The sequence below is a fragment of the Acomys minous genome, assembly GCF_964271855.1.
Source record: "Acomys minous genome assembly, chromosome: 7".
Lineage (NCBI taxonomy): Eukaryota > Metazoa > Chordata > Mammalia > Rodentia > Muridae > Acomys > Acomys minous.
In genome coordinates, this window is record NC_140488.1 from 576,411 (window position 1) to 589,112 (window position 12,702).

The following is a 12,702-nucleotide window of genomic DNA, read 5'->3' on the forward strand; positions in this document are numbered from 1 at the left end:
AACTCAGGACCTCTGGAAGAGCAGTCAGCACTCTTAACCTCTGAGCCATCTCTCCAGCCCTGACAATGAGAAGTTTTAATGAAGGAAGTGATATCAATTTTTGTGTTAGAAATATTACTCTAGTGTCTGGAGAGATTACTCTATGGTTAAGAGCACTGACTACTCTTCTAGAGGACTCAGGTTCAATTCCCTGCACCCACATGGCAGCTCACAACTGTCTATAACTTCAAGATCTGACACCCTCACACAGACATACATGCAGGCAAAACACCAATGCACATAAAAGAAATAATTTTATTTTTAAAAAGAAATATTACTCTGGACTCTACTACAGAGAATAAATGGTACTTTGGCATACAAGGTAATAAAAGAGAACTTATACTACTACAATTAATGTCCTCCTGAGAACTCTAGGAAAGAGATATGCACTCAGGATTGATTGGACCCCTTCTGATTTGCCACACGAACACATTGAGTTCTGTTCATGGGAGACAAGTGGCAGTACAGGAATTTGCTCTGTTTTTCACTATCTTTGATGAGACCAAGAGCTGGTACTTCACTGAAAATGTGGAAAGGAACTGCAAGACACCCTGCAATATCCAATTGGAAGACCCCACTTTGAAAGAGAATTATCGCTTCCATGGTAACATAATCCATACATAAATATTATTCACTGTGAAATGTAGTGTGGGCTTTTTCAAATGAACCTTAAGCCAGAGACTTGAACAGTAATGAGAGGTGAAATCCTGATTGCAGGGAGCGGGGGCTGGAGAAATGGCTCAGATATCCTGATTTCAATTCCCAGCAACCACATGGTGGCTCATAACCATCTATAATTAGATCTGGTGCCTTCTTTTGACATGTAGGCAGAACACTGTATAGATAATAAATAAGCAAGTCTTAAAGAAAGAAAGAAAAGAGAAGAAATCCTGATGGGTATCAGTATTCATTATGGAGAAACAGGAAGAAAACTTCAGTGATAGATTTTAATAATTTAATCTGTGTTTGTCTCCAGCAATCAATGGTTATGTGATGGATACCTTACCAGGCTTAGTAATGGCTCAAGATCAAAGGATTCGATGGTATCTTCTCAGTATGGGCAGCAATGAGAACATACAATCTATTCATTTCAGTGGACACGTGTTCACTGTACGGAAAAAAGAGGAGTACAAAATGGCAGTGTACAACCTCTATCCAGGTGTGAGCTAGTTTGGTCTTTCTTCTACCTACTGTATTTATTGAGTACTTACTTTAAATGGTCTTGGTACTGTTGATATAATCAATAATAAAGCAGAGAAGCACCTTGCTAAAATGCCTTACTTTTTCAAGTAGCTTTATCCTATACACAGAAATAAATTAGCAAATGAACAAGATAACTTCAGGTACCTTAAAACCTACTGGAAATAAATAATTAACACCATAGGGTACTTTCCTAAGAATCTTTTATCATTTTCCCTCAAATTCTACATGGCACCAGTAGTTACCACCAATATATTTGTGAAGCACAAATGACAATGTTGATCAAAACACAATTTTATTTTGGTTCTCCATTATCCATTTTCAATAGGGTGTGTGTGTGTGTGTGTGTGTGTGTGTGCGTGTGCGTGTGCGTGTGCGTGTGCGTGTGCACGTGCGCGTGTTGGTGCATGGTGCCCACAAAGTCCAGAAGAAGTCATCAGAACCCCTAGAACTGTAATTACAGGCAGTTGTGAGCTACCTGACACACGTAGTGGATACCAAGCTCAGCACCTCTGTAAGAACACTAGCACATTTTTAGCCCTTGAGCCACCTGTCCAGCTTGTCTTCTCCCTCCAGCTTCTTGTAACTTGAGATCCCTTTACCTAGTATCCTGGATCCAAGACATCTTACTGTGATTCTTTTCCCCTGGAAGGTTATATGCTGCTATGATTTTTCAGAGCAAAAATGTTACATATAAGTCTTTTGTACTTGAGAGATCTGAGAATGGTGGAACTGAATTTTGGGAGCTCTAGTTTCATGTTAAGATGAGCCATTGTATTTTGTACTCAATTTTTAATGAAAAATATTTCTGTTCCTTTTGGTTTTAAAAGGTGTTTTTGAGACAGTGGAAATGCTACCATCTAGAGCTGGAATTTGGCGAGTAGAATGCCTTATTGGTGAGCACTTACAGGCTGGGATGAGCACTCTTTTCCTGGTGTACAGCAAGCGTAAGTAACTGGGTAGAAGCTCACTTAACAATTCAGTCTGTTTCTATACAACTTTCCTCCTCCTTGAAGTGGCTGTCTTTGTCAAGAAATAAATACAAGCTTATATCATTGTTATATTTAAAATGAATGTTGCTGCTAAAAACATCAAGAGTCCTGAGAGGAGATAGAAACTTTGGACCCTTTGAATATGAAGCTGTGGTATTTTACAAACTAGTGCTTAAACAGTCTTTAATTTTACAGTAGTATATTTGGGGACTTAATTTTTATTCGATTACCAAGGATAACTTATAAATTTCACTTGGAAGAGTTATGGGATATAACCTTAAACAAGGAAGAGAACTACCATTTATCTAAAAATATCATTTATTGGTGTTTTCATGGGTTCTGTGTCATTTCTAGCTTCTGTGTGTGATTTCAGAGTGCCAGATTCCTCTGGGAATGATTTCTGGAAGCATCAGAGATTTTCAGATTACAGCTTCAGGACACTATGGTAAATACTATTATTTTTTGCTGTAAAAATCTGGGCTGGTATTTTTTTCATTTTTGTTGTATACTTTCAAATAACCAATCTACTTCTTTTCATGATTTTCTCTCTCTTTTTTGCATTATTTTATGTATATGTTTGTTTTTCCTGAATATACATCTGAGCACATGAGCATGCCTGGTGCCCACAGAGGCCAAAAGAAGATAGAGAATTCCCTGGAGCTAGAGTTACAGGTTGTGAGCTGCCTTGTAGGTGCTGGGAATCAAACCTGGGTCCTCTGGAAGAGCAACAAGTGCTCTTAACTGCTGTGCCATCTCTTCAGCCCCCTCCATGCTTTTCTTACTTCTGCTCAGTAGACTTCTCTCAAATCTATATTCTTCTTTCCATTTCCCACTGTGACCATCTTAATTCAGGTCACTTTCATTTCTAACTCCTGAAATACCCTCCCTATTTTCAGTGCTGCTTCCGTAATTGCTACTGAGCATAGTAAGAATCTACACTTTCTTCTTGACAGTGGTAGTAAAGCTTGAATGGAGCCTATAGAAAATTCTCACACATTATTTTAGAATAAGGTTTACAGATCATTGTCTAATAGGTCCATTACCTGTTTTTGTATGTGAATTGAAAATACTTTTCCATTTTTAGTGTATATTACTTGCACAAAAGAGTAGATTTCATTGTGACATTTTTGTTTTCCTATTTGAATACAATATACTTTGATTCTACTCATTGTCCCCTATTACCCTTTCATACTCTTTTTCTCACTCTTCCAGTCTGGTATCTCTTCCCAAATAGTTGGAGGGTGTGGGTGGGGAAGGATTCAGTTTTCCTTAAGGTCTTGGCCACTGGGAGTTTGACCATGCTCCAGTGAGTATATGGGCAACACAAATTAGATTTGGTTTCTTTCATTCTTTTTTCTTTTTCTTGGGGGAAATCAGAATGGTGGTCGTGGGGAGGACCTGGGAGAACTGGAAAGTGAGTGTGATCAGGGTGCATTCTATGAAATTCAAAAATAATCAATAAAAGTATTATGTTGGGTAAATTTTTATTATACTTACTTAGGGGGGCATGTGTCTGTATGCACATATAGTAAGTAGTCAGAAGACAACCTACAGGAAGGACTCTTTCTGTCTTGCTATGTAGATCAAACTGAAGCATCTTTACCCATTGAGGCATCTCTCTGGCCCATCTTTTCCATTTTAAATGACTAAAAAAAGAAAGAACGAAATGTTTCATGACATATGAAAATTATAAAATTCAAGTTGAAATGTCCACAGTAAAGGCATATAGTGGAACACACTCACACCCATTCATTTACATACAGTGGAAGTTATGTAGTTACAACAGAGACCATATAACCTGCCATTCTTAAAGCACTTGCTACCTAGCCTTTGCCATACAGGTTTGCCAACTTCTACTTTAAAGGAGAAAATTCTCCCTTGGAAAAGAGGTTTGAGTATTATTTAATTAGTTTCTGGATAGAAAGACTATGTTTTTTATTTATTTTTACTATTTTTAATTTGTTAGCTTTTCTACAATAAAAAGATATTATATGATAAAGAAACATTATAGTGCTACTTGTATATTGCATAGATAGCTTAGTGGTAGAACACTTGCTTAGCACATGCAAGGCCCCTGGTTCATTCCCTAGTACTGCCTCCCTCCAAAAGAAAAGAGAACATGGGATATACAACATCAAAAAGCAAATCCTTCCTACAGTAATCAATACTGTCATACTACAAAGCTTTTGTGCTTTTCTTTATTTCTTCTGCAACTAGGATTAACCTTTCTCTAAATAATGCTGCTGTTGCCAAGTTTTTAAAGATAAATCTAATTGAATATATAATGTAATATAATTCCCCTCTTCTTTCTTGGACAAAGGACAATGGACCCCAAACCTGGCAAGACTTCATCATTCAGGATCAATCAATGCCTGGAGTACCAAGGAGCCCTTTTCTTGGATCAAGGTCAGAAAATTCTGAGAAATATATCAGCATTCAGCAAGTTCAAAACATTATTCATGCCCTTTCATTCTGCAGTCATTCCCACAGAGCATCGGTTAACACATAAGCAAACTGTAGTCCAATGTGGTAAGCTAGGATCATCTAAATAGCTTCCAGGAAGTTTCTACTGCACTGGGTTTAATACTCTCCCCATAGTCTATAACAGTTTCGACACTCATAAAAGTCCAAAATCCAAAGTCTTTTCTGAGACTCAAGGCAAGATCTTTTTTTAAATTCATTTATTTATTATATATACAGTGTTCTACCTGTACACCAGAAGAAGGCATCAGATCTCATTATAGATGGCTGTGAGCACCATGTGGTTGCTGGGAATTGAACTCAGGACCTTCGGGAAAAGTAGACAGTGCTCTTAATCTCTGAGCCATCTCTCCAGCCCCCTCAAAGCAATATCTTAAGAGTAACCCCTGTAAAATCAAAATAAAAAAGCAGATCATACACTTCTAACATACAGTGACACAGAATATACATCACCATTCCAAACAGGAAGAAAGACAGCATAGTGAAGAAATGCAGGACCAAAGCAAGACCTAACACCAGTAGGACAAACTCCAAATTCTACGTCTCCATGTCTGATGACAAACGATTTTGAATCTTGTCTTAGGGTTACTATTGCTGTGATGAAACACCATGACCAAAGTAACGTAGGGAGGACAGATTTTATTTGCCTATACTTCCATATACTGTTCATCATCTAAGGAAGTCAGAACAAGGGCTCAGGCCAGAAATCTGGAGACAGGAGCTGATGCAGAGGCCTTGGAGGGATGTTTCTTATTGGCTTGCTAAATATGGCTGCCTCAGCCTGCTTTTTTTAAATGTATTTATTATTTATGTAGTACTCTGCCCTCATGCTACAAGAGGGCACCAGATCTCATTATGGATGGTTGTGAGCCACATGTGGTTGCTTGGAATTGAACTCAGTACCTCTGGAAGAGCAGACAATGCTCTTAACCTCTGAGCTACCTCTCCAGCCCCCAGGCTGCTTTCTTATAGAACACAGGACCACCAGCCCAGGGATAGCACCACTCACAATGAGCTGGGCCCTCCCACGTCAATCACTATTTATAGAAATGCCCTACAGATTTGTGTATAGCCTGATCTTATTGAGGCTTTTTTTTTTAATTTGAGGTTTCTTCCTCTCAGATGACTTTAGCTTGTGTCGAGTTCACATAAATCTAGCCTTCAAACATCTCCAACTCCTTTCATCTTTGTCGACTACAACATATTTCTCTCTCTTGGGCTGGTTCTGTACCCATTGTGCACCTCTCCTTGGCAGATATCTCACTACTCTGACATCTACAACGTCTTGGGGACTTCACTGAAATCCAAGCTTCACTGTCACAGCTTCTCTGAGCCTCCATGCAGGGACACAGGCCTGGCCTCAGCAGTTTTCCTTAGCCTCAGAGGGAGATGTCATAAGTCCTTGCTTGTATCTGTGACTCTAAAGCCATATGGCCAAAGCTGCCAAATTCTTTCTACAGCTGGAACTTCAGCCCCTCTTTCAATTACATCTTCACCAGCTTTTTGTTTTCAATGGTTTCCTTCACATCTTAAGCTTTTCTTTAACTCATTTTTGAAAGTTGGAAGCTTAACTGGGTGAGGTCTTTCCCTGAGGCTACCATTCCCTTTATTCCATTTAGCCTTAGGCTTTTCTTTAAATTTTTTATCTCCTCAAGCACTGGATTTAGCTCAGCTCCATTACACTTCCTGGTTACACTTTTCTCCTTAAGCAGTACATTTTGTATTTTTCCTTGCTCAGCTTGTTATAAATGTGCATAGGAGAGACCAATAATAACTACATGACCAAATTAATACCAGGATGTCTTGAAATCTCCTCTGCCAATGACATTAATCCAAAACACTTCAATTTAGCCTCAGGCAGAATTTTTGGACAAGGGCAAAAAACAGCCACATTGTTTACAAGAATGATCTGTAGGCCACTTACTAATATTTTCTTCTGAAACCTCTTGAGCAAAGCTGTCATAATCTACATTGTTCTCAGCACCACTGTCATCCATACTCCTACTAGTATGACCCATTAAGCCCCACTTACAGTGTTCAATTGCTTCTTTTTTAAAGATTTATTTATTTATTATTTATACAGTATTCTGCCTACATATGTGTATGCATGCCAGAAGAGGGCACCAGGTCTCACTATAGATCATTATGAACCACCTTGTGGTTGCTAGAAATTGTACTCAAGACCTCTGGAAGAGCAGCCAGTGATCCCAGCCTCTGAGCCAGCTGGACAGATGGCTCAATTGCTTTCTTAATCCAAAATTCACATACCACCACAAGCAGCATGGTCAGGCCTGTTGGTGCAGCAATGCTCCACTCCTGGTGTCAGCTTCTGTCTTAGTCAGTGTTCTAATGCTGTGAAGAGTCATTATGATCACAGCAACTCTTATAAAGGAAAATATTTCATTGGGCCTGGCTTATAATTCAAAGGTTCAGTCCATTGTCATCATGGTGAGGAGCATCTGGGCATGCAGGGAGACATGGTGCTGGAGAAGTAGCTGAGAGTTCTATGTCTGGATCCTTAATCAACAGGAAGAGATTGACACTGGGCCTGGCTTGTGCTTTTGAAACCTAAAACCATACCCCTGCCCCAGTGGCACACTTTCTCTAACAAGGCCGCATCTACTCCAACAAAGCCACACCTCCTAATCACTCTCATGTAATTCTATTCCCTAATAACCAATCATTCAAATATATGAGCCTATGGGGACCATTCTTATGCAAACCATAGCAGTATGTTTTCATATGACTTTTTCAAAAGGCCTTTAATATTATTTACCCTCTTCTCCTGATCCTTCCCACCCCAACCCAAATTTAAGCCTACCTAATTCTCTTTTAACCCCTTTACCAGTGTATTCTATCTTCCATCCTGTGAAAGATGCCTTCCATAGTCCCTAAGTAATTTCTGAACTTCTATGACTATTCCAGATGGAACACATATTTTTGAAGATTCAAAGATAACATTCATAAATAAGAGAAAGCAAGTAACATTTGTTTTTCTGTCTGGTCTAGGTTACCTCTCTTAGAATGACTGTTTCCAGTTCTATCCGTTTGTTTCAGTATGTCATAATTTCACTTTTTGTAATAGCTAAGTAATATTTTCATTGTGTAAATGTACCACATTTTCTTTATCCATTTATCAGCTGATGGATATCTGGGCCATTTCCATTTCCTGGCTATTGTGAGTAGAGTACCAATGAATATGGATGAACAGTAGGCATCTCTATAGTATAAAATGGAGGGGTTTTTATATATGCCCAAGAGTGGTGTAACTGGATCATGTGATAGTTCTAGTAGTTTGATTTCTATCTTTTTGAGGAGCTGCCACATTGGTTTCCATAGTGGCTACTTTAGTTTCTATGTCTGGGTTTTATATGGGTACAGAGGATCCAAAGTCAGATTCTCATGCCTGCACAGCAAGCACATTACTCAATGATCCTTGTAGTTGGCCCATAAATTTCATCTTAATAGGACATTTTATTTAACTAAACATATGAAAAATAATATTACTTAGCCCATAATCAATCAGCCCCATGACTCCTTCACAGGAAGACAAGTGATATCTTTTTGGGTGAGGGTCTTTTACCCTGACACATGGCAGCTGAGGACAGCTTGAAAATGCTAACTTAGCCTCTCTGCCCAAACACAAAGAATAGTCCCTTTTAGAGCTACAAAAAGGAAATAGTGAACTCTGAATAACATGTTCTTTTAAGTTTCTGTTTACTAGATCTGGCCTATTGCTTCAGCTTGCCAACCTTCTGTGTTCCAAAGTATCTCCTTTTCTTCTCAGTTTCACATCAGTTACTGAATAGATATGTGACTTTTTTTATTGCTTTAGCAAAGTCATGATCAAAATATTGAGAAAGACTTCTTTAGTATGTGCTCAATACAAACCAAGCTAGTAAATCCTTAACACCACAATCTTATGAGCTAGATGCTACAAGGAACATCATGCCAATTAAGAGTATTAAAACACAGAGATGTTACAGAGCATTCCAAATCACATTAGGGTACAAGAACACCACTATACTATATGATGTGCACAGTACCCACTTTAGCTTTATAGTCATTTCTCAATGGTTAGTGTGTTAATTAAAACCATTACAAATCTCCTTAATTCTATTACTGTTCAATCTTTCTTAAGATAAGTATTCTGTATCTTAAAGGAGTTGGTGTCATCTGTTCTACTTAGAACAGATAAAGTGGGAGTTGAGGGATATATTAACAAGGAGTGTTCAGATAGGCCTCTGTTAAGCTGACAAAACCTAAAATGTGTAAAACAGTCTGATATGCAAGTATTGAACTGAACTGGCTTGAAAAGCACCAGGCAATCAGTACTGAACAATCAGCAGCAGGTAATTGTCAGCCCCCCTTGGAGCTAAGTATCTGTCATGTTCACAATGTTTGTTGCCTAAAAGCTAACATAGTACACTGTGAAACTTATTACCACCTTGTTCACTTCCTAGTAGAGACTATATTATTATAGTCACACTGAAATACCTGGCATCATACATAGGTAAAGTTGTTTACTTTTTTAATTGTTAAATTGTTAAAAATATAAAAGGTATCAGTTACAGCTAAAAAAGAGATATAGCAGAAATAGGAAGTAGATAAACCAAGCATCCATCAGTCATATAATGTAGGTAGGCTGGCAAGAATTTATTAGACTCACTAAAGGGAACATTAACAAGTGGTAAACAAACAAAAGCCTCTCATACTCTACATAAGGAAGTAGTACAAACCAATTTAGGAAAAATGATAGTTCTTGAATGTGATGTTTTTATTTGGTTATACCATAGTACATAGAAGAAAAATAGTGTCTTCAATCAGAAATACTAATCTAGAAGGCAGTGATTTTATCATTTAAAGAATGGGACAGTATGTCCTGCTGTCCTCCTTCATTGTTCTCCAAACTAATTACTACTATACCTAAAACAATGCCAGAAATAAATATATGTATATATATTTTTTCAAGACAGGGTTTCTCTGTGTAGCCTTGGCTACCCTGGAACTCATTCTGTAGACCAGGCTGGCCTCGAACTCACAGAGATCTGCCTGCCTCTGCCTCTCTGAGTGCCGAGATTAAAGGTGTGTGCCACAGGGCTGGAGAGATGGTTAAGAGCACTGGCTGCTCTTCCAAAAGTCCTGAGTTCAATTCCCAGAAACCACATGGTGTCTCATAACCATCTACAGTGATGTCTGGTACCCTCTTCTGGCATGCATGCAGGTGGAACACTGTAAACATAAATACATCAATCTTAAAAAAAAATAAAACAAATTATGAATGTTACTTACACACAATTCAAGGAAATAGTCATTAAACAAAAAGTCTTAGTCAGTGTTCTATTGCTATGAAGAGATAACATGACCAGTGCAACTCTTATAAAGGAAACATTTAATGTGGGCTTGCTTATAGTTTCAGAGGTTTAATGCATTATGATCATGGCAGCACACAGATAGGCATGGTGGTGGAGAGGTAGCTAAAAGTTCTGCATCCAAAAAGAAAGAAAGAAAGTTCTACATTCACAGGCAGCAGGGAGAACAAGACCCCTGGGACTGGGTTGAGCTTTTGAAACCCCAAAGCCCACCCCCACAGTGACACCTGTCCTCCAACAAGGCCATATCTACTCCAACAAAGCCACACACCCTAATAGTGCTACTCCCTGATGAGTAAGCATTTAATTATATGAGTCTGTTGAGGCCATTTTTTTTTTTTTGGTTTTTTGAGGCAGGGTCTCTCTGTGTAGCCTTGGCTGTCCTGGACTCACTTTGTAGACCAGGCTGGCCTCGAACTCACAGAGATCCACCTGCCTCTGCCTGCCTCTGCCTCCCGAGTGCTGGGATTACAGCTGTGCAATCACCACACCTGGCTTGAGGCCATTCTTATTCAGACCACCTGTGAGAATGTTAACTCTGACTATCTTACTAAGCTATTAACCTACACCTCTTGTGATAAATTGTGGCTCATTGTTCTATTGATCACTCAGTTCTCGTTCTTTAGGAATTTATCATTTCCTACCACTCTGTCATTATTAACTCATTCATTCCAAAGCATTCTCGAAGCATCAGCATTATACATACTACCATTTTGGATACCAGGGATAGAGGGAATATATGTATGTGTTGCTTACTATGTATTAGTTACTAGAGTCATTATATTACGTATATTACTTCTTTAATCCATTGAGATAACATTATCTTCTCTTTACATATAAACAGAGACATAAAGAGCTTAGGCAATTCAAATAGGTTCACTGCCTTAAGGATCTCAGTCCAATAAGAGAGGAAGACAAACAAAGCAATCTTTATAATATAGTGCAATAATTTGCTAGGATGAAGTTATTATATATAACACGAAGTGGAAGCACAAATAAGGCAGTATTAAATTTGTCCAAGTCAGGGAAGACTAAGCAAGAAAAATGCTTTTAGAATTAATATTTGAAAGAAGTGTGGTATATTTTTTGAGGTGTGTTATTTTATTCCTGATAGCATTATAGAGATAGGCCTAGTCTATGAAGGGGAACAAATTAGTTTTCACTGATGCAGAAGTATGGGTAAAGCATTAGGCCATTCTGGTTCATATGTGCAGCCCCATGGATGTGTGTGAAGAGGAAATGACTCAATGACTTGAAAGTGACCTGGTTTGCCAGGAAGCAGATAAATAATTCAATAAATATCTTTCCTACCCATTCCTACCATATGTTTCATGGCTTTACATACATACATACATGTTCACATTTCAACTTAGTGACTGCTTTCCCTGAACATGCAAGGTAGTTTTAGCAATAGAATTTTTCGCTGGGCGTGGTGGCACACGTTTTTAATCCCAGCACTCGAGAGGCAGAAGCAGGTGGATCACTGTGAGTTCAAGGCCAGCCTGGTCTACAAAGTGAGTTCAGGACAGCCAAGACTACACAAAGAAACCCTGTCTCAAAAAACCAAAAAAAAAATTTCCTAAGTGGATAATTAATAACAAAAAATAATAATAATTTTCAGAGTGTACTATGTAGTTTTGAAAATGGATTAAAACAAGTTGTTGTTTTAATTGGCAGGTAGATCTATTGACACCAATGATTATTCATGGCATCAAGACTCAGGGTGCCCGTCAGAAATTTTCCAGCCTTTACATCTCTCAGTTTATCATCATGTATAGTTTTGATGGGAAGAAGTGGCTGAGTTATCGAGGAAATTCCACTGGAACATTAATGGTATGTAGACGGGTCTTTCTTACAAGTGCATGGTAACTTTGAAGAACTTTTGACATATGGTACAACCTAAAACCTTCAAAAATGAATTTTCTTCCTATATGTAAATATGAATGTTTATGGACATACAAACAAAAAAGTAGAAATTTAATATTTTCATAGATGATAGAAATGCAGACATGTCATATTATGAGAATGTGATTTTTATTTTGTTTTTTGAGACAGGGTTTCTCTGTATAACAGCCCTGGCTGTCCTGGAACTCACTTTGTAGACCAGGCTGGTCTCGAACTCACAGCGATCTGCCTGCCTCTGCCTCCCAAGTACTGGCTATTATAAGTAGAGGACCTATGAACATGGATGTGCAAGCGTCTCTGTAGTAAAATGTAGAATTCTTTGGGTATAGTCCCAAGAGTGATATAGCTGAATCTTGAGATCGATCGATTTTCAGCTTTTTGAGGGAACTCTATACTGATTTCCATAGTGGCTGTACCAATTTTCACTCCCATTAGCAATGAATAAGTACTCCCCTTTCCCCACATCTCACTAGTATGTGCTAGTTGCTTTATTGATCTTGGTCATTCTGACTGGTGTAAGATAAAATCTCAAAGTAGTTTTAATTTGTGTTTTCTTGATAGCTAAAGATGTTGACCATTATAAGTGTTTTTTCAGTCATTTGAGTTTCATGTTTAATGAACTGTACTCAGTTCTGTACCCCATTTTAATGGGTTATTTGTTTTCTTGATGTTCAGTTTATTTATATAGTTCAGATACTAACCCTCTATCAAGT

General features: G+C 38.2%; 1 protein-coding gene across 6 annotated transcripts in view; it reads left to right on the top strand.

The window, feature by feature from the left end:
* The window catches only part of F8 (coagulation factor VIII), a 100,054-nt gene that overhangs the window by 63,280 nt on the left and 24,072 nt on the right, over positions 1–12,702 (top strand). For all 6 annotated transcript variants that reach the window (XM_084790935.1, XM_084790932.1, XM_084790931.1 and 3 more), the window contains 6 exons: positions 415–643; positions 1,016–1,198; positions 2,070–2,186; positions 2,605–2,676; positions 4,552–4,637; positions 11,762–11,917. In XM_084790935.1, the coding sequence (XP_084647061.1) occupies positions 415–643; positions 1,016–1,198; positions 2,070–2,186; positions 2,605–2,676; positions 4,552–4,637; positions 11,762–11,917 (843 nt within the window). The remainder of the gene's footprint in view (positions 1–414; positions 644–1,015; positions 1,199–2,069; positions 2,187–2,604; positions 2,677–4,551; positions 4,638–11,761; positions 11,918–12,702) is intronic.